At 45.7% G+C, this 22,293-nt stretch overlaps 1 protein-coding gene across 1 annotated transcript in view; it reads right to left on the reverse strand.

Moving 5' to 3' along the window:
* Nucleotides 1-9,673: 9,673 nt before the first annotated feature.
* Atp2a2 (ATPase sarcoplasmic/endoplasmic reticulum Ca2+ transporting 2) overlaps nt 9,674-22,293 on the reverse strand; it is a 49,882-nt gene continuing 37,262 nt past the window's right edge. The window contains exons 9-20 of the mRNA XM_055605980.1: nt 20,934-21,022; nt 20,170-20,272; nt 19,413-19,544; nt 15,329-15,451; nt 15,032-15,250; nt 13,990-14,325; nt 13,303-13,523; nt 12,761-12,963; nt 11,748-11,833; nt 11,376-11,509; nt 10,854-10,971; nt 9,674-10,768 (exon numbers count right to left, since the gene is read on the reverse strand). Of these exons, the coding sequence (XP_055461955.1) occupies nt 10,496-10,768; nt 10,854-10,971; nt 11,376-11,509; nt 11,748-11,833; nt 12,761-12,963; nt 13,303-13,523; nt 13,990-14,325; nt 15,032-15,250; nt 15,329-15,451; nt 19,413-19,544; nt 20,170-20,272; nt 20,934-21,022 (2,037 nt within the window). The 3' untranslated portion in view covers nt 9,674-10,495. The remainder of the gene's footprint in view (nt 10,769-10,853; nt 10,972-11,375; nt 11,510-11,747; nt 11,834-12,760; nt 12,964-13,302; nt 13,524-13,989; nt 14,326-15,031; nt 15,251-15,328; nt 15,452-19,412; nt 19,545-20,169; nt 20,273-20,933; nt 21,023-22,293) is intronic.

The raw sequence follows: 22,293 nt of genomic DNA on the forward strand, positions 1-22,293 counted from the left end.
TGTGTAGCCAGCCTCACACTCAGGTGTGGTTCGCAGTGCTTCCGACTGTGAGGTCTGGGGCCCTGGATTGAGCCATGGACATCTTTGCTCTGCCCAGCTTCCTGTTCTTGGCAGGCTTCCTAAACTTGAGCCTGACTTAGAGAGGTCCTGGGGCTCCACCCTGTAGGCAGCTGTGGCTAGGAAGAATGGGCCTTAACTGGCCTCACCTGTGCCATCTGGTCTTAAACCTAAACCCAGCTCACCTGGGGCAGGCCCAGGCTGGCAGCCTCACTGTTGCTGCCAGCACAAACTCAGCTCGCTCACTGCAGGCTCTGCTGAGACCATTTCTCAAGGACATCATCTGCTGATGACTGATGCTGAGGCCAGACTGGACACACACCTCACCATGGCCTCTGGGGCTAAGCATCTTGCTCAGGCTTTCCAGGAGTCTCCCTCCCCTGGGGCAAAGGGTGGGCCATCAGCTGCCACCTCTCTCCTGGGGAGGTGGAGGGGCACAGAGGGCTGGCTTTTGCCATCAACCTCCTTTCATGCCGAACCAGCAGTAGAAAGTGCCCTGTGCACTAGGGGTCCAGGGTATGGGGTTTTCCTAGACTCTTAGGGGAGATGTTTGTCCTGGGCAGAACAGAGAGTATATTTTACAAACCACACAGCACCAACAAGGTCAGAAGAATCCAGGACCCTACTGATTGCCTTCCTCAGTGACCATTGATAGAAAATGGTGCCTTTTAAGTAACGGTATCAGTCTGTTGGTGGGATGGAAAAGGCCTGGCCTTGTGGAAAAGTCTGGTGGCCCCAAAGGAATGGAAGTGGGGGCTCTGCCAAGGACTGTTCACAGTTGGCAGGAGGTGGAAACCCAGACCTCAAGTGAAGAGCGCTTACACAGAGTGTGCTCTCGATACAGAGGCAGATTGTCATGCAGCCTCAAAACTGAAAACACCCAGGGGCTGGAGAGAGAGCCCAGTGGTCAAGAGCACTGTCTGCTCTTCCAAAGGACCTGAGTTCAATTCCCAGCATCCATGTGGCAGCTCACAACTATCTGTACTGCCAATTCCAAGGGATCTGATACCTTCACACTAATGCACATAAAATAAAATGATTAAAAAACTGAAAACACTGCTGCACTTTGCGAAAGTTATGTAGATGAAAGAAGCCAGTCAAACAAGGACAGAGGCTTCCTTGGTTCTGTTCAGCTCAGGTACCTCAGGCCGGGTGGGAGAGAAGCTGCAGCCGGGAATGTGTAAGTACTGTGGACAGCTGATACACAAGAATGTAGCCAACGAAGTGCTTGGAAAATAGTTAAAAGTAAATTGGATGTTTTATCCTAAAATGTATAAAAACATAACCTGTGATCCCCCAGCTAAACCATTAACAGAATCTGTGTGAAATGAAGTATCTGTGCCTTGCACACACTGTATGAAATGAAAACAGGCTCTGCTGGACCTGGCTTTCTTCAGCTGCTCTGTCCTCTGGACACACTGGTCATGTGGTGTGCAGCATCCCTGTGTGGCCCTCTGCTGTTGCTGGGTGCTTGTCTTCGGTCTAGTCTGTGGCTTCAGACACTTTCTGATCTAACAGTCCTAGGACAAAAAAGGGTCACATTCTTGTGGGTATGCCTTGAGTTCATCATGGATGTTGGCAGTCCTTCTCAGGTGACAGACTAGAACCCTTGGCTGAGCTGGGACAACCCAACCTGCACTGGCCTGGGTTTCCCAGGGGCATTTAATGTCTGGCCCACATCTCCCATGCCACAATTAGCCTGTGGAGCTATATATGGGCTTCTGGCCTGACACCAGTTCAGCCCTCTTTGGTATCACATTGCAGCTCAACCCTGAGGTCACATTCTGTTGCTTTCTGTTGTTCCCTAAGCAGAGTGTCCTCTGACACATGCCTGTCATTCTCCAGCTGACCCAAATCCTGCAGCCTCTGGTGTTCTGGCCTTGTCTTCTGAACAGTCCTTACGTTCAGCCTTGCTGCTCTCAGGCTGCCAGCCAGTCTGGCCAGGGTGGTGTCATCCTGAGACCGGTTCTCCCGCCGCTCAGGCCTGTCTTTGTACACAGCCTTCTGGCAGCTTCTCTTAGCTCGCAGCTTTTCCTTCTTTGGGTAAACCCCGAGCAGGATGTTGCAGAGTGAGGGATCCTTCTTGGACCTTTCCAGGTGCCTGGCTGGCTGCTCTGCAAGAATATGGTAGCCCAGGCTGGCCCTGTCCCCTTCATGCCCTCTTTCAGTTGTCCTATCTCTCTATAGGTACTCATTCTTGAGCTTTTGATTAGGGGTGAGAACTAGGCCCTTGCCTGATTTGGCCAGCCATTCCTCACTGGACCTGGGAGCTGGTGGTGACTATTTCCTCAGACCTGGGGCTCAGGACACTTCCTTGTGCCCAGCTCTGCCTTGGGGGAAATAATTCCTGTGCTAAAGTTAGACCACCTTGCCTGAGGGTTGAGGGGTGACTGCTGGATCTGGTTCTGTGTGTGGGGTGAGGCTTCTCCTTTCTCTTCCAGGGCCTTAGCCCTTCTCTGTTTATATCTTCTGCCTGTCCCAAGTGTGTCAGCATATCCCTGGAGGCCTAGGCTAGAGCATGTGGTTGGTCCTTTGGGGCTGAGCCTCCTGTGGATATGATTGCCCTCCATCTTGTAGGCCAAGCCTGATTTGGGAAAGCTTCAGATCACCTCGTACTTAACAGTGCTGCCTGCTTCAGCCAGACCCAAGCCTGCAGAACCTTAGTTTTGTATCAACTCCCACCAACTCCTCAGCACTAAGTGCCTCCTCTGTCAGCCCACAGCAGCAGAAATTTACCTCAGGAATCGAGTGGGAACTAGAGATAGCAAGAATTGCCCTGAGAGTCAAGAGAATAGTGCCAGCACCACAGGTGTCACTTTCATCCCTGCCATCAGAGGGCAGATTGGGCCTGCTCCCTCAAGCTCAAGACTGTGGAGTGCTCTGCCAACCACTTCCAGGCTGGCACTTCCTTGGTGGTAGCGGTGGGGACTGTGCACAGAATTTTCTTTCTTAATTTGTTTTCAGAGATAAGATCTCATCTGTAGACCAGGCTCTCAGACTCACAGAGATCCAACTGCCTCTGCCTTTTAAGAGCTAGAAGTAAAGGTTGCACTCCAACCCCCACATAGTGTTTATTCTTTAAATGAAAATGTAGCTAGGTGAGGTGCCTGTAATTCTCAGCATTTGGGAGGCAGATTTAGGGGAGATCTGAGGTTCAGAGTCATCTTCAGCTATATAGCAAATTTGAGGCCAACCTGGAATAAAGGAGTCCCTACCCACACTTGGGTGTCTTTCTTCTGTGACTTGGAGCAGCCACAGTCATGTTGTCAGGTGTGTCCTTTTTTTGAGACTGGGTCTTTTATTCACCACATAGATCAGGCTGGCCTCAAACTCAGTGCTGCGATTAAAGACGTGTGCCACCACACCTGGCCACCAACCCTGATGCATAAGGAAGAAGTATAAAGGTGAGGCCATACAGGGGTTATAGGACAAGCACTTGAGGACGTTTCTACTTACACTGGTACTAATTTTCTTGGAGAAATAATCATTCTACACAGTGGTGGAGGCTACAAGCACTCACTGAGGCTCCCCTTCTGGAGCTCAGCTAGCCTTTGAGGAGTCTGTGCTGGGGCCTGTGCACAGAATCAGTGAGCAGAGTGACATGCTGGGAGGTTCTAGAGAGACATCTGGCTTCTGGACACTTGGCCATGGAGTTCAATGACCATGTCCCACGGAATCCTTGGGCTCAAATCTTCCTAGGTCTCTCCTGCTGCTGCATCCATGGCTACAGCTGGCTTCTGTTCTCTCAGCAGTTCCCTCGGGACAGCAGCACACTCATATGTACAGGCCTGAATTGACTTCTTGTCCTGGATGACAGAGGTCTCAGGTTGTCTTAAGTCTAGATATACTGTCCCAACTGGAATTACCCATTTGAGTTTGTCTGAAACGCCTTGTTACCTCGAACCTTTAAATTTTGCAGTCTCCTCAGGTTGCTGAAAGTCCCTCTTGTTGGCCTCACTGTCATTCCTGCTAAGGATCTGCACCTACTCCCTTCTCCCCCCAGCTGGGTAAGATTCTCTGTTTCTGCAGTTTACTGTGTCTCAGCACTGGGTTTCTTTCTATCCTGTTTGGAAGTTAAGATTCTCCCTGTTACAGATCATGCATGGTCGTTTACCAGTTCTGGAACATCCGTCATAATTTGTTCAAAGGATAGATCTTTCAGACTGTTCTGAAGTGACAAGGAAGTGTCTGATGTCATCACCTGCATCCACTTCCTGTGGTCCTGCTGCATTCTGGTTAGTGTCTTTTCACCAACCTTTGTTGCTGATCTGTCTCCGATGCCACCCTGTAATCAAGTCCATGGTTTGGGGGACTGCCTGGTTTTTGTACTCTTAGCATTTTGGACCACCTTGAGGTTAAGGGGTGCTCATCAGGGGTTCTATGGAGTCTTGTCAGATGTTATCCAAGTAACTAGTTTGAGGTGTGAAGCATTCTAGGGGCCAGAGGTGCCTGCCTCAGGATGTCACCACCGAGGTGTGTTTAACCTGCTTGCCTGAGGTAGCATCTGCCTGGTTTGTGCTTTGTGGCCTTCTCAGCCCACACTGTCCAGTCTCCTTTGGGAGGGATGCTGCCTTCCCCTCTGCTGGGCCTGTGGAAGGGTGAATCTGAGCTCTACAGCTCTTACTCTGCCCCTTTTAACCTTTTGTTCATGCTAGTGCCAACTTGTGATTATCTTGCACTTGAAGTTTAGCTCCAGGCTTTGGCATTCCACAGTGAGGCTGGCCCGTATCCTTTGATGTGCCCATCTGTGCTGGGCTGAGCGCTGCTTACCTTCAGACTCGAGGCACACCCTGCTTGGACCTGCCATGGGAAGTGGTCTCAGGAAGTCTGAGTGGGAATCTGCGTGATCCCTGTTGCTGTGTGGACATTCTGCTACTTAGCTGCAGATGTTCATCCTGCCCTCCCTGTAGCTGGAACCCAGAATTATCTATGCCCACTCAACTCATGACTTGGTTCTAACACCCCCCACTCCCTCTGCTGCCATTGTAACTTGCCTCCTGCATTCTGGAGTCCTCTGTTTACAATAATTGAGGCAGAAATTTATTTTTGTTTCCTTTAAAAAAAAATGTAGAAAGGCCATGTGGTGGTGCATGTCTTTAGTCCTAGCACTCAGGAGGCAGAGGCAGGCAGATCTCTGTGTCCGAGTCCAGCCTGGTCTACAGAATGAGTTCCAGGACAGCCAGGGCTACACAGAGAAACCCTGTCTGGAAAAACCTCAAACTTATGTGTTTTGCCTTCATGTACGACTGTGCCCCATGCACATGCAGAGCCCAGAAGAGGGCGCTGGGTCACCTGGAACTGGTGAGCCACTGTTGGGAATTCAACCCAGGTCCAGCCAGTGAGTTTGAGGTCAGCCTGGACCTGCAAGCCAACCTGAGTCACAGTATGGAACTTAAAAAAAAAGGGGGGGGGGGGCGCGGAGATTTAGGGATAAGCAATCCCAAAAGATTAGTCAATGTTGCACATCCCTGTAATTCCTGCATGGAGACTGGTTTTGTTTAGTGTATGAGGAATGTTTTGACTCTGCTAGGCAGTGTTAAGAGATTCTCATCACTTCTGCCTTTAGGCTAGAACGAAGTGTACAGATTTTGTCTTTATGGGGTCAGTCTCTCAGGGTTCCAGGTCAGGCCAAGATTCCTCCTTGTATTTAGAAAACCTCACGGTGGCGAGGCCTCGCCTAGTGCACACACACTGTTGAGGCCCTAGTGCTCTGGACAGCAGGTCTGGGTTGACCATGATTTCTGACTCATTCTGACTTGTATGCTTCAAGCACCCTGCAGCTGTGCACCTGCCAATTGTATTGTAGCTTTCTGTGCAGCTTACCTGGGGGTGGGGGTCATGAGGGGCTTTGAGCTTCCAAATTGACAACTATTTGTTCTCCCACTAGCTGTCAAAGTACACAGCTGCCAGGTGCAGTGGCCCGCCTGTAATCCCAACACTTGGGAGGCAGACAGTCAGTTTGAGGCCACCCTGGTCTACAGAGTCCAGGACAGCCATAGCTACACAGGGGGAAAGGAAAAAAAGTACACAGGTAACGTGGAACATTGTTGCTCACGGGAGCATTGTCTCAGGAATGTCGTTTGGGCCTTAAAACCCAATTCATTTGCACTGTCTAGGCCTAAGGGCCAAGCGTGCCTCTTCCTGCCAACCAGAGCTCGTGGCCCTCAGTGCCTGGCGCGCTTCCTCCTGTCCACGTCAGAAGCCAAGATTAAAACCATTTATCTTCACATCTAGTCTTTGAAGTTACTAAATGTTCCTAAGAACACGGTGTCTGTGCTAGGCAGCCCTGATGCACACCACCCAGCACTTGGAAGAGACAGGTGGAGCTCCAGGCCAGCCTGGTCTGCATGGTGAGACCATCTATCTTTTTGTACATTCTGTGAATTCTCTCCGAGTCTGGCAGTGGTCTTGTAATTCAGAAGTGTTAATTATGAGTTTTTTTATTCTGAATGCAGGCAACGTGGAGGTCAGAAGACAACTTTGTGGATGGAGTTGGTTCTTTCTATCATGGGTTCTAGGAATCAAACTCAGGTTTCCAGGCTTATATGGCGAACACTTTACCTGCTGAGTCATCTTGCTGGCCCTGGGTGTTACTGTTGCCAAGGGGTTCTGTATTAGAGGAGCTGCCAGGCCTCAGAGGAGTAAAGACCACTTTAAGGAATGTAGAGCCTCACTCCAAGCCCGTCTCTGGCCAGATTGCAGTTGAAATAAGTCAGGATCCGTCAGGTCTACTTGTCAACAGAAGGTGACAACACGGTCACTTTGTACCTGAGCAGTCAGGCTGGTCCATGTGGAATCTTCTCTTTCTACTTCTGAGCAATCAGGCCTGTTTTCTCCTGAAGGCCCATTGGTGACATGTACTGTTTTCCATCCTGGTTGAGGGACTCAGCTCTGTTCCCACCCCTATAACCAAATGGGGGGCCTCAGTGCCCATCCTCACCCTCCTATAAAACAGCCATCGCTACACTGAGGGTTTATCGTAGAATAGATTTATTTACCCGAAATCATGTCTGTGCAATACCTGTTACCAGCACAGAGAGAAAATGACCTCTATTTACAGTCTACAGTCATAAACATGCACTGTAAGAAGCTGTGAGAAACCGATGCTGAGCACTTTATTACAATAAATGCACACAATACTTGTATTGCACCAACATCTGTCTACTGCTTCTGACTTCATTAAATAAGTTACATGAATACAGTGTGAAACAGCTGGCTGCACACCCAAAAAACAACTGAAGTTAGGACCAGAGGCCTATGTTGTAACCATTCAACAGCTGTAGTGTTTTAAATGAATTTATAAATAAGCAAACTGTACAGGGCCAATTAGAAAGCATGTTTCAATGTCACTGTAGAGCAATCTGGATACTTACAACTGAAGGCATGCATTACAGTTATCATACAGTTATAGAGGCTATGACAAATTTTGCAGAGAAATGTGGAGACTTGGCTGATGGCTTCTGTTCTTGGGTTTCAGAACCTCATTTTTCTTGCAGCAAAGAAACCAAACTTCTCTGGAGAGGCTGATACATTATGCTAAATTGTACATTTGTTATCATTATTTTGACTGAACAGCTAAAACCCCACTGGTAATACACATTTCCTCCACATCACATAGTGACTTAGGGACCGTTTCTATTTTTCTTTTCCCCAACATCAGTCATGCAGAGGGCTGGTAGATGTGTTGCTAACAACGCACATGCACGCACCCGAACACCCTTACATTTCTGCAAATGGTTTAGGAAGCGGTTACTCCAGTATTGCTGAAAAGGAAAGAGAGAGGAAATCAGCTTCTTGAAACATAGAGCAATGTTAGAACAACTTTCCAAGACAAACCAACAGGGACAGATGGATAGAACACTGCATTCGGGCTAGATGCAAGACCAGCATTTCTGTCTAGGTGTCCTAGACCACTCATCTAGAAGCAGTGGCTTGGTGACTGCCCTGTGCCGCCTCCTACCACCAGCTCCTAACAAAGCTCCAAAAGGCAGAAACTAGAAGGCATGTCAGGTATGAGGGCTGTGAGAGCGGGAGATCTCGGTAGCCATGCAGAGGGTGAGGCAGGTGGAGCAGAGTGAGTGGCATGGCACCAGGGGGAGAAAAGGCCTCCCTGCTCCCTCCTTGTTCTCCATGGCAGCCAGTTCCAGGCTGCAGGCTCAGCTCTGCTTCAAAGGCTTCCTAACTGCAGGAGCTGGTCTTAATGGCTTATGGGCCATTAAGCAGGCATCAAGCAAGTGCTGTCTCGGATGTTCCTGAGGCCTCTGTGCCATTGTTGGGGCTGAGATCCTAGCTTGAGGGTGCTGTGGTAGCAGTTGCTCTGAAGTGGCTAGCCTTGCCTGGCCTTGGTAGCACCCCTAGCTCTTTGGGGAAAACATCACCCATTGATCTGGGCTGCACTGAAGAGGCCACTCAGGAAAACCTTAAGGCTGAGTTCCAGGCTAGAGTGCTCTAGTTGAGGACGACACTGTCCATCCATGTACTGTTGTCCCTTCTTGAGGGTACTGGGTGAGGATAGGGCTTGATACATGCAGAAGGGGACCCATGGCTGGGACAATGCTTTTGGCAGTGGTCTTTGTGGATAATACTATGACATCAAAAAATGGCAAATGACATAAAAAAAAACACAACCCTGCCTGCTTCCTGAGAATCACTGCTCCCTGCAGTACCTGGAGGACTCGAAATCAAGGGTCAGTTGCTAGTTTCCCTCAGAACCTGGTACTTTCTCCTGCCTACCACCTGCAACTTAGGGTACTAACAGCCCCAAGGCCTCTGCACACCAGAGGGTTGTCTTAATGGCCACACTCTAGACACTCATTCTAAAACATGTCCTACAAAGGTGATAAAAATTGCCTACGCAGGGTCAGCACCTTTTTTCAGCCAGGAAAAATCCAACCTTTGTGACATGTTTGCATAAGGTCTCAGTTTGGAAATAAGAGGTTTCACAGGTCACAAGGGCCTCCTCCCTACAATTCACAACTGTCCTGGTCAGTGTTTACACTGGGGCCACCTGTGTAGTGAGCAGCTGACATCCCTGTTTCCTTAGGTAGTGGCTGCCTGGTGGGTACAGGAGCCATGCAGCCCACTAGCAACAGGGGCCATCTCATTCAGTGGCATCCCCTGTACACAGGCCACAGCACCCCAAACCCACAGGGAAGATACTCACGTTAGTTGATGGATGTTGGAAGGCATTGGAGGAAAACACCACAGTTAGGACTGTTAATGACTCACACTGCCGTTAAGACTGACCTTGAACATGCGCAAACGTTCATCAGAGTCATGGTGGTGGTGGTTAGTGTCACATTCAAATAAAAATAGTTCTATACAATATGTTCATTTGGTCATGTGCTATTTACAGATTGTACAAAACACACACACACACACAGACACACACTTGCCCTTACACCAAGGTACAGACAACAGGCCAGCAGAAATTTGCATAAATGTGTATCACACATGACAGATCGTGCCTATACATTATAAAACCCTACTACGCAGCAGAACAGGATCCTTCCCCTCATGAACAGGAAACTAAGGCTCTAAGCTGAGAACCTCAGAGAGATTTGAACTGATTATAGTAGTTCAAGGCCATTAAGAACAAGACAGTTATTTTCCTCTGTCCATTTAAAATGTTTTATTTTTCTTTTAAACTAGATTGTGAAGTGCCACTGAAGAGGCAATGTTGGCAAAACAATGTCTGTTACAATAAAATACATTAGACATTTAAATAAATAACCTTAAAAACTAGGCGAGGGACAGAAACCCAGTCGATTGAATCTGGAGCAATGTTTTCTGCACAAGCGAGAACAGGCAAACCTCTTGTGAAGACGGATGTAAACAGAACCATCAGACCTACAGAAGAAGCCGAGCGGGGTGGGCTGGGGGGTGACAGAGGCTGAGGGTGCAGGAAGTGGCAAACCAAAAATACTGACTGAGGTAGCAGGACTCTGCTCAGTGCAGAAAAATTGGCTTATGAATAAAAATTAGACTGTGATACCAAATTAAATCCAGAGAATCATGCAAAAGACACAATACATGCTATTTAGTTTTTTTTTTTTTTTCTCCTTTTAAAAACCACACACATTCATTTCCTAAAGTCTGCTGCCAATTAATTTGCTGACAATGTCTGCTGGCTCAACTATCTTTGTACAAGTATGAGTATTAAACAGAACACTGTACATGCTTTTTCATCTACAAAAAAATATCTGCATAAAATAGTGTTAGTTCTCTGTACATGTCAATGGACACTTTAATTATGTGTATAAAAAAATGAAAATCTTGTCCCACTGGAGTCAGAAAAAGCAAAACAAAATCTAGAATATGAAACCTCCTTCACCAGCCAATATGTTCATGTGAAAATTCAGCAGAAATAGACAGTTGCTTTAAACAATAAAAAAATTAATTGATTAAGTTAAACATCTTCTGTATGTAGCGCTGTCAGTCAAGACCAGAACATATCGCTAAAGTTAGTGTCTGTGCTGTAGACCCAGACCACCAGGGGCATAATGAGCAGCACAAACGGCCAGGAAATGCCATCGGTGCATGCCGACAGCGAGCAGGAGGATTTGGTGGCAGGCTGCACACACTCTTTACCGGGTTCCAGGTAGTTTCGGGCCACAAACTTGAGTGTCTCATCCATGAGGATCACAGGCAAGGAGATTTTCAGCACCATCAGCCACTGGGTCAGATTCAGCGGTGTGATCTGGAAGATGAGCTGAGACAGAGAAGGCTGCATCAAGCCTCTGGACCTGCTAGAGAGGAGCCACACCAGACCCAGCCTGGGGTCCACAATAACTCACCGGCAAAGGTTCAACGTAGAGGATCAAGAAGTGAAGTGACATGGACAAGCAGATAGAGCCCACAAGCCAGATATTCTCCCAGGGGGGCATCCTCAGCAAGGACTGGTTTTCAGACAAGCTACAGGTGAGAAGAGAACTGACCTTACCACAAGCAAAGGCTCATGTCAGTGATACAAAGGGGGTAGGGGCTTAGTGAGGTGGCCCTGGCAATTCCTGCTAACCTAACTCTAAAGGCCTAGATTTCCCACAGTGGGGGAGAAGTGTAATCAATGCAGCAGATCCATCTCTGCGCGCTCACAGCTGCTTTTGTCAGTGGCATATGTTCCCTACGCTGCAGACATAGCCTGGACTGCTGGTCCCATTCTCAGACCCTGTCGTATCGTGATGGCAATGATGGTGACAACCCCCACTGCTTTCTGAGGACAACAATAAAACTATGTTTGTCCTCTTCTGGGAGAGAAGAGCTTCTCCCAGCTATGACCTTCACAAACCCTAAGATCTCAGCCTACAAGAGTCACTAACCTGTTGAGGGCATTACACATCTCTATGGTTACAAGAACAGAAAGTGCCATTGTCATTGGGTATGGGGATTCAAAGATTGCACAATCCACTCCATCAAAGTCTGGGTTGTCCTCTTTACACTGTAGGAAATGACTCTGCAACAAAAACACATTCCATCAGGCAGGAATACTCCTCAAATCTAGACACCAATTCCATACCAAGTCAGGCCCCAGCACCAACATGAATACAGCCCAGCAGAAGCCGTGGGTCCCAGAGCCACCTGAAGCAACTGTTTACTGTCTGAACCCTAAGACGATCCCAAACTACCTAAAGACAAAGGACTCAAAAGAATTCACTCTATTATACAGAGGGGGAAAAAAAGTGGCTAAATACCAGTTGGTAGAAGGATACTCTAGGACCACCATCGGCAGCGATGAACCACCATGCAGCAGCACCCACGGTTGCAGCACCAACGTAACCTGGAAACAAACATGTTGTTGCTGACACACTTTCAGCTGGGGGCAGCACTGTGAATTGCAGATTAACACACAGGCCAGAGCAGCTGACCACAGACAGGGTATTTCTGGCCTAAAAGGGAGCCAGGCCATCTCTTTGGAGTTTGTGAGGAAAAGTTCCTGCTTAACCTGACCCAGACCCTGCACAATGTGCCAGAGCTAAAGAGCAAGCACAGGCATGCTTTCAAGATGACAGGTATACTCCCAGATAGAACAGTGTTGAGGGAACCAGGTCACACCAAAGTTTATTGTATGAGTAAATTCTATGTAGTTGCTTTGTTTCATTGATAGCTTAGTAGAACTGCCTTCTAAAAGAACTGCCAATTACAGTGTTCGCACCCAGCCCATAGCAGCACAGTCAGGTCTAAGGAGAGGCTATTCCTCATCAACTATAATCCAGGAACTCTATTACAAAGGTGAGACTGGTTCAACCCCTGTGGTCAGTTACTCAACTGCAGAGCACACAACTAACCTGGAATTACAATGGTGCACCAGAGCAATCATTAAAAGCCAAAGACAGGGAGCTCACACAGACAGGGAGGGGGAACTTTCTTGCAAAAGCCAAATCTTTTTTTCTCCAAAAGGTCCCAGGACAGTGGTTTCACCTCTCTGGGCATCAATTCCCTATCTGACAGAGAATACACAACTAGCCTCTGCTAATGGGACTCTACTTGTTCCCTTGGTGGTAATCACCCATTCAAGTCTCAGCCTGGAGCCCTGGTCTGTGTTGATATTTGTATTCCTTTGTACAAGAGAAAAATATGAAAAGTCCAGTGTCTAACTGCTGCTTCCCCATAACCCAAGGAAGGACAGGATGCTCAACAGGGGCTTTGAGTAAACTGCACCGAAGAGGGCATATTCTCAACCGAAACAACAAGCAACTGTACTCACAGCCAATAGCCAGGTAACGGAAAAAGAGCCATCCGCTAATCAGTGGCTCTTTTGGGTTCCGGGGAGGCTTGTTCATGATATCCAGGTCCGGAGGATTGAACCCCAGTGCAGTGGCGGGCAGACCATCTGTCACCAGATTGACCCAGAGTAGCTGGACAGGAATTAAAGCCTCAGGAAACCCAAGGGCTGCCGTCAGGAAGATACTGTTTATGTTCAAGGGAAGAAGAGAAAAAAAAACTCAAGTGATTTTTGGAATTATGGAAGCCTCTTCTAAGCCATGAGCATCAAACATCTAACCCATCAAACTTCGTATGAAACTATTGGAGGACCAAGACTTTTGTGACTTTAAACTACTTAGGTAAACTAATTCCTGTGTTAAGGAATATTCTCTGCACACTGGGCAGCTATAGACAAGCCCCATTAGACCTCTCCCCATTCCGGCTAACAACCAAAGAAGCCACAACAGAAGCAGTAAACTGAGAAAGTCCAACACCCTGGCCCCAGCCTTGAAAGATACAATACAGCCCTAGTCAGACACCCACCAGACCACTTCCCCAACATTGGATGAAATGAGGTAGCGGATGAACTGCTTCATGTTGTTGTAGATAGCTCGGCCCTCCTCCACAGCAGCCACAATGGTGGAGAAGTTGTCATCTGCCAGGACCATCTCAGAGGCAGTCTTGGCCACTGCGGTACCTGAGCCCATGGCAATTCCGATTTCAGATTTCTTCAGAGCAGGGGCATCATTCACACCATCACCTGTCTGAAAGGGAAGCCACAGTTGACTCTCACATCACCCACATGGCACACCTCTGGGTCGAGGCAGACTGATGAGAAGGAAATGCCACAGAACAGCAGCAGGTATCAAACACTTTACCCGGAAAATGGACAAGCAGCCAAATGAGCTTACAAAAAGACTCAGAAAGGCAGAGTCAAGGGGACTGGACATCTGTTTTATATTGTCTTCTGCCAACACCCAACACCTGAAAGCTATTTGTAGTGTGGCCACATAATTTACGGTCATTTACACACTTCAGACACATACTCAAATAGTCAATGTGTGTGTGTGTGTGTGTGTGTGTGTGTGTGTGTGTGTGTGTCTCAAACCCTCTTTTTGTTTTCAGAAACTAGGTAGCCCAGGCTTGCCTCAGCCTAAACTCCAGGATTACAGGCACACATCACCATGCCTAGATGGACATGAACATCACTGCTCATGTCTAAAACCTTACCATAGCTGTGATCTCATCAAAAGACTGAAGGAACTCAACGATCTTAGACTTGTGAGAAGGTTCAACTCGAGCAAAACACCGGGCATTTAAACAGGCATCTCTCTGGGCTGAGGGGCTTAGTTCATCAAACTCCCGCCCTGTAAAAGCCTTTGATGTCACATCCTCATCCTGCCCAAAGATGCCAATGCGGCGACAGATGGCCACAGCAGTCCCTTTGTTGTCCCCAGTGATCATGATGACTCGGATGCCTGCTTGCCGGCACAGCTTCACTGAAGAGGCCACTTCGATCCTGGGAGGATCCAGCATGCCCACACAGCCAACGAAAGTCAGATTGGTCTAAAGTAAAAGAGTCACTGAGTTCAATCAGCTTACCCCACAGAAACAGTCCTGGCCGCTCCTGCTATAACTCCAAGTTTGACACTTTCCTTTGCCAGCAGCTGAAACAGTGTCTCACTATATATACTTGAGAAACCTGTAGCAGTCCTCTGGCCTCAGCCTGCTGCTTACACATCTCTACTTCTGGCCTTTATCATCATGAACACAGGGTTTTATTCAGTATTCTACCACTGAGCAACACCCTCACTCAATTGTATTTAAGAGAGTATACCCTCCTCACCAAATCATTCTGGTCTAAATTCTTGCATTCTGTAGTAAACTTATCCACTGGGGGGGTGTGGGGGACGCCATACTGAGGAATAAGAGCACTCTAAGCCTGGCAGTCTCAGGAGCTGTTCCTTCTGTTTAGTATAGTACAACCCTGACAGAAAAATCCTGGTCTAAGGAAGAGATGGAAACGAATCTCCGAGCTTATATATATTTTAGCAATATCTAATAAATATTTTTAAAATTCCATTAAATACTTAGTTCACATTAGGCTTTACAAGCTTATCTGAACTTGTCTCGATTAGTCTACATTGAAAGGAGATTTATCAAATTCTCAACTATTTCTATTTGAAGCATCAATCCAAGTAAGGGTTACTCCTGTGGCCTCGCCAGGACATCTGCTTGTCCTCTGGCAGCAGTGACTGTGCCAGTGAGATACCTCATATTTGATGAAGTTGGCAGAGTCTTCCAGGTGCATCTCTTCTCTCCTTAGCGGGTTGTCATGAGTAGCCAAGGCCAGGCAGCGCAGTGTGTCGCTGCCACTGCCCCACTCCCGAATGACAGACATAATCTTCTGTTTGACACCAGGAGTCATGGGGACCTTGGTACTTCCAACTCGGATATGGGTGCATCTGTCGATGACACCTTCAGGAGCACCCTGAAAATGTGAGACTCAGATCAGCAATTGTACCTGCCTGTTTACCTGTAAGAAAGCCTCCGTCTGTGCAGTACTTGCCTTCACAAACATCTTGCTCATGGATGTCCGGCTCGGTTTGTTTGGTGTACAATAGACAGACATTGATTTTCTATCGCGTGAAAACTCTAGAGTAAATTCCTTCTTCATCAGCTGTTTAATGACCTGTAGAAGGTCAGACAAGAACACTGTTGAATTACTATTTCTAGACAGATACTCATTAGACACTCATTATACGACAGATCCTGCCCCTGTTCATCTATCTTGATCATGTTGGTCTTTAGGGAGTATGACAGCCTAAACAGTAGTGAACAGGACACCAAGTCCGTACTCTCAAAAAGTGTCCTCTAGTTTGGGAACAGATCAGAATGTACAACTAAGATATACTGAAGGTCACGAGTGTGTGTGTAGAAAGACACTTGGAGGGCTTTAAACACTGGCTATTAAGAGCTGTCTAAAGGGTCAGTGTGGTGCTACATGCTTATAATCCTAGTAACCGGAAGACTAAGGCAGGAGGATACCAAGTTCAAGGGTTGCCTTGATAATCCATTCGAAAACAACCTCATAAAGGGAGACATGGAACACCATTTCATACAGTGGTGGTTAGCTCACCAGGCCAATGGCACTGGGCGTGGGTTCCAGAATTGGCTCTCCAAAACCTTGAAGTCACACTGTTCTGCCAGTGAGGTTTACTAAATGTCTGCTGTGGCTGCAGCAAGTAAGTAAATTCTGAAGCATTTTAAATAGCTTAGGAGGAACCCTACCACACTCACAACATTCAAAGTATTTAATATTATATGGCCAGAGACAGTATGAGTAACTAGAGACAAAAATGACCAGAGACTAGGAATGGTTATCTACATCCTGGTAGGTCAGGAGAGATGGAAGACACCCTGGCCAACCCTGAGAGCTCAGTGACACATAACTTCAATGAGGGAGCACAGTAGTAACTGATGTTCCCTTAACGTGTTTTTTGGCCTCTCACTGACACACTGACTCTACTGTACCTTATCTCTACACCATTTCTCATTCAAGTAAACAACCTGACCTGAGCAGGATAAAAGGGTATGTTATTTTGACTGTTTATGTTTTCTTTTACTCTGGTTCTGGGGATTGAACTAAGGCAGGCCTTGTGCACGCTAGGCAAGCACACTGCCACTGAGCTATGCCAAGCAAAGCGATGGGCAGAAGTGATCTGTCTATAGAGACCGTGGTACTAAAGAATGACTAAATGGCCAGTGTCTGCTAGTAGCCACAAAAATTGTTTTATTCAAACTTCAGACTGGCTGGTCTTATGTGGCCACAGCAAGCCAAGGAAAAGCGTAGAAACACAGCTCTACTATGATGGTCTGTGGGTGCACAACAAACAGTGGTACCTGGACAGCTATGCTAGGGCTGCCCATGCTGATGCTGGTTTATGGCTCTACTCAAGGCTAAAGCGCAGATAAAATATTTATGGATGCTTCCTGCATCATCTTCAGCTACCACACTGACTGACCTTTGGCACTCAGATTATGTAGATCAGTTTGTTTGAGAACTTATGTTTTAAGGAAATACTTTATAGAAAGCTGAGTTATTATAAGATCTGTCAGCTTCTTTTAGCAGTTGAATTTACTGATAGATCAAACTGCTTTGGGATATTGTACATCCTTAAACACACTGAGTTTTACTTCTAGCTTATTTCTCTATTTTTGAAATTCTTTCTTCAAATAGAAGCTTGCAGCACTGATTTCTAACTTTGTTATTACCTTTCTGAGATGGCGTCTTGATAAATACATAGCCCAGGTTAGGCTTTCCTTGAACTCAAGAGCCTCTGAACACTGTGGTTATATGTATCTCAATTCCTTTGCTGGCTGGCAATGAAATACCCTGACAATGTCAACATAGGAGGAAGTTTATCTGTTCCAAGTCACAGCCAATCTGGCCAGAAAATCAGGAACTTGAGAGAATTACATACGTTATAGCCACAGTTAAAAGCAGAGAATTAACCATACAGACTAGTTCTTAGTCCTCCTTTCAATAGGACAGTTCATTATTCTTTGCTGAGGGATGGTGTTTTCATTTCAGTTAATTCAAGAGAATCCCCTAAATGCCAATCTAATCTAGAAAATTCCTCACTGACATCCCATTTCCTTTCTCAAGTGTTTGTTGGTTGTATCTTGCTGACAAGCTAAGCTGACCACAATTGGTATGCTGTTTTTTTTCTATCCATGAATTAAACATTCTAAATAAATACTTAGAGGACTTGATATTATCAATGCCCACTTTAATCTCATCCAGATTAGGTGAAAGGTTTTTTTTGTAGTCTGCCTTATTTTAAGCCTTTGTAATTAACTTATTGAGCCCTGCGTCATGGACCAGCAGTGTTTTCTATTTTTTTTTTGTAAGATTTACTTATTTATTATGTATGCAATGTTCTGCCTGCATGTACTCCTAAACACCAGAAGAGGACACCAATTTTCATTATAGATGGTTGTGAGCTACCATGTGGTTGCTGGGAATTGAACTCAGTACCTCTGGAAGAGCAGGCAGTGCTTTTAACCTATGAGCAATCTCTCTAGCCCCATGTTTTCTATTCCTTAATGATCTGCATGCATTTAAAAATGATAAAGCCCCTTCCCCCCAAGTAAAAAAAAAAAAAAGAGAAAAGGCTGGGTGTGATGGTGTACACCTTTAATCCCATGATTTAGGAGGTAGAATCAGACAGGATTCTGAGTTTGTACCAGCCTGGTCTACAAAACAAATTCCAGGAGAGTCTGGGCTACACAGAAAAAGATGTCTTGAAAAACAACAAAACAAAACTGAAACAGAACAAAATAAAACAAACACAAACACACACACACACACACACACACAAGAATATCTTAAGAAGTAGTTAACAAATATAGTTTTGGTGATTATTGTTCAAATGTTTTGAATCATTACTGATTTCCCATCTGAGCAGTCATTAGATTGATTTCTGGGATATGTTAAAATCCACTTTTTTTTTTTCATTTTCTAACATGATTTTTAAATTTTTATTTTACACGCATTGGTATTTTGCCTGTATGGATGCATGAGTTAAAGTGTCAGATCCCTGGAACTGGAGTCACAGTTGTGGGCTGCCACATGGGTGCTGGGAATTAACTTCATGCCAGTTCCTCTCTTGACCACTGAGCCATCTCTCCAGCACAAGCCTCCCATTAAAAAATATATACTTATTTTTATTTTATGTGTGTTTGTGTTTTGCCTGCCTGCATGTCTTTGTAAGGTGCTGGATCCCTGGAACTGGAGTTACTGACAGTTGTCAGCTGCCATGTGGGTGCTGGGATCTGAACCCAGGTCCTCTGAAACAACAACCAGTGCTCTTAACCACTGAGCCAAATCTCCAGTCCCAACCCCTCCCCACAGTATTATGCCTGCATGCCAGAAGAGGGCACCAGATCTCATTATAGATGGTTATGAGCTACCATGTGGTTGCTGGGAATTGGACTCAGGACCTCTAAGCTATCTCCAGTAGCCTCTCCCTATTTAAATTTTTTGTGTATGGATTGGTGTTTTATCTCTGTGTATGTTTGTGCACCTCATGTGTTCCAGGTACATGGAGGCCACAAGATCCTGACCCTTCAGAACAGGAAATACGAATAGTTTTTGCTGGCAAGTGGGTGTTGAGAATCAAATCTAAAAGAGCAGCCTGTGCTCTTAAGTAGGGAACTCTCTCCAGGTTCAAAATCCACATCTCTAATTGCTGACTTGTCTAGTCTGTTACATTTAAAAATTAACAATTCAAGTTAGCACAAAGTTACAAGTAATTCAAACAAAATTTTGGGTTGGTGGAGGCAAAAGCTTGACTAGAATGTATTTGAAAAAACAGGAGTTAAAAAGAACACAACAGTTCATTGAGTTAAACAAATGAGGTGTCAAATGAAAATTAGGGCAAAGGACAATTTAAGAAGCATACAATTACTTTCTCTATGCTGCTGAAGAACCAGTAGGAGAGATCACTTTACCTGACTGTTGATTTTCAGGAAAAAAAATACTGAAGAGCAAAGGTATACTCAAGCAGTTCAGAGGCTGAGGAGGCAGGGAACAAAGAGTGAATGTGTATGGTATGCTGAGACACAAGACACCAAGTTCAAATACTGACCGAATTGCAGGCATTTGCACGTTCTATTTTAGAAAGTCCCTTCAGTTCGGTATCAAATACATTCATCTTCTCTACCAGGCAAGTGAGAGCAGTCTCTGTAGCTTCTCCAACTTTCTCATACACACCCTTTGCCTGCATTGTAGAAACAAGTCCAGGTCAGTAAGACAGTTGTCCTCCCATCCACACGAGAAAAGACACTAAGGTACAACCATGGGACAGTACCATGAGTTATTAATGTGTTTTCTCATCTGAGGTATTTGTTCATTCCAGGTCATTTGTTTATTATTCTTATACTTTAGCATTCTCTGAAAGAAAAAGCCTAGGCTTTGAGAAAGAAAGCAAATAATTAACCCCACTATTTAACTTGGAAAAAGTTGCTCTTGGTTATTATTCTTTACCACCAACAGCAAAACAACCCTATAAGGTTCAGACTGTCCTTGAGAACACATAGCAATCCATGTTTAGAAGTCTAATCCTCACCCTGACTCTCAGAAAGACTTGAAACCTGAGCTTTGCTCCTTTAAAGCAAGGGTGCATCAGTGGCCAGAACACCACCACACTATTTATCTCAGTGAAACAACTGCAGTGGCCAGCCTCAGAGCTGTGAAAGGCTTTCTCCAGCCAGGCCATACTGAAGAGAAATGGGAAATAAAACCAGAAACTTGTTTTTCAAAGGGAGGAAGATGGCTTTTTAAAATTCCACTCACCCTACCCTTGAACCAGGGATGGCCTCTTTCTCATTTATGAGGAGTCTTACCTCATTATAATCCAAAGCGGAGTCATTACACAGAGCACAGATTGTTGCTAACTCTACAAGCCCGTCATACTGATGGCATTTCACTGGCTTGTCATCTTTATGCCTATCAAAAGAGAAAACATTTCTGGATCACAGTTTGCCTCAACTTAAGATAAACAACCCACGGGGCTGTGGCTGTATGCCACAGTGCAGCACGTGTGTGAGGAGGTCAGAAGACAAAGCGTGGCAGGTTCTCTCCTCTAAGTTCCTGACATGGAACTCCTGTTGTCGCACCTACAGGGAAAGTGCTTCTTTGACCTCTCACTTCACATCCCAGGGCGTCCCTGAACGTCCGCAAGCATGCAACAACACTGACACAGGTCCCAGCAGTGAAAAAAATGAGTTTGGGGAGAACAAATTAGAACAGATTCACCAGAAAATCTTGCCTTCAAAAGGTATTCTGCTAACAAAAATCATTAAAACGAGCCACTGTCAGCCATCTAGCTATACTTGTGTGTATGTGTGTGTGTGTGTGTATGAGTACACACCCTTTTGAGACACATTCTCGTGTAGGCCAGTCTGGCTGTGATCTCCTGACCTGCCACAATGTCCACCACAACACCCTACAGTTAGTTTATTCAGTGTATTTGGAGATCAAGCAGGGCATACCTTAGCTTTATCCCTACGCCACAGTGCTTCCAACATCAAGATCTTCTCCATCCACCCCTTATGACAGATCTAAATAAGCAATCACCACAATGACACAGATGATGAAGGTTACTCACACTTCTCCAATAGGTGCATATGTTGATCCAGTTATGGTAAACTCATTAAGGGAACAAGAATCACCTTCAACTTTGTCCAAAATGAACATCTATAAGGAAATACAGAATAAAAGTCCTTAAAAGATACACACAATAATTCCTTGTCTACAGTGGAAAGCCCTGTTATTTAAGAAGGCAGTTTGAGCCAGGTGATGGTGGTGCATGCTTTTAAGGCCAGCATTCAGGAGGCAGAGGCAGGGGCAGGTGGATCTGGGAGTTCGAAGTTAGTCTGTTCTACAAAGTTTCAGGACAGCTAAATCCTGTCTCAAAAAACAAAATTCTAGCACTTGGGATGCAGGGGCAGATAGATCTCTGCGAGTTCCAGGCCAGCCTAGTCTATAAGTCCAGGACAGCCAAGGCTACGAATAGAAACCCTGTCTCAAAGAACCTTAAATTAAAAAAAAAAATAAAAAAAAACAATAGACAAAAAAAGGAAGTCTACAGGATGTTCCCCGAGGCTTAGCCTAACAGCAATGCTTCTTACTCAAGTGCTCAGACAACCTTCAACCAAACTGTCTAAACAGTGATATAGTATAAGATAACCCAAATAAAGATACAGGGATTCAGAAGTCAACAAAAGGCCAGGATAAAGGCCACACTTAATTTTTTAAATGCTCAGAACTTACATCAAGCAGCTGAGAGCCAGGCAGAAAAGATCAAGAAGAGACATTTCAGAGTCAAACACTCTCCAGGGCCTACCAGAACAGTTTCTGTCAATGTAGAACAAGCTTTCTTTCTTTTTTTTTTTTTTTCTCTCTCTCCCGTGCTCCCCACATAGGGTCTCATTATGTAGCTGGCCTCAAACTCACAATCTGCTTGCCTCTGCCTCGCTAGTGCTGGAATTAAACGTGTGTGCCACCACATGGAGGTATGATCATTTTATAGAGAATCACAGGAGAAACAGGCTCACTCAAGATCACACAATTACTAAGTTAAACAGTGAAGCCTGGGTTAATAACCATAATCAACCTTTTCTGTAAGAAAATTCTCACTTCACATTTTATTGAAAATTTGTCCCTCACAATCACTTATTGTTTCAGCCTCAAGTAGGCATATGCCACCACACCCAGCTTCTCAATTCTTTTGCTTTCTTCTTTAAATACAACAGTGTCTCATTTAGCCCATGCTGGCCTCAAAATCAATTTGTAGCCAAGGATCTTTGACGTTTTGCTCTTGCTGCCTCTACCTGCAGGAGCTGTGATTTCCATTGTGGGTTACTGTGCCTAGTTTCAGTGCTTACTGTCCTAGGACACATTTAAAGGTTTTGTTTGTTTTCTTACTTCAAATGATGGTCTAACAAGGTAAGAAAGGCAGGGCTAAC

The sequence above is a fragment of the Psammomys obesus genome, unplaced genomic scaffold (genome assembly GCF_907164565.1).
Source record: "Psammomys obesus unplaced genomic scaffold, mPsaObe1.curated_primary_1811, whole genome shotgun sequence".
Taxonomy (NCBI): domain Eukaryota; kingdom Metazoa; phylum Chordata; class Mammalia; order Rodentia; family Muridae; genus Psammomys; species Psammomys obesus.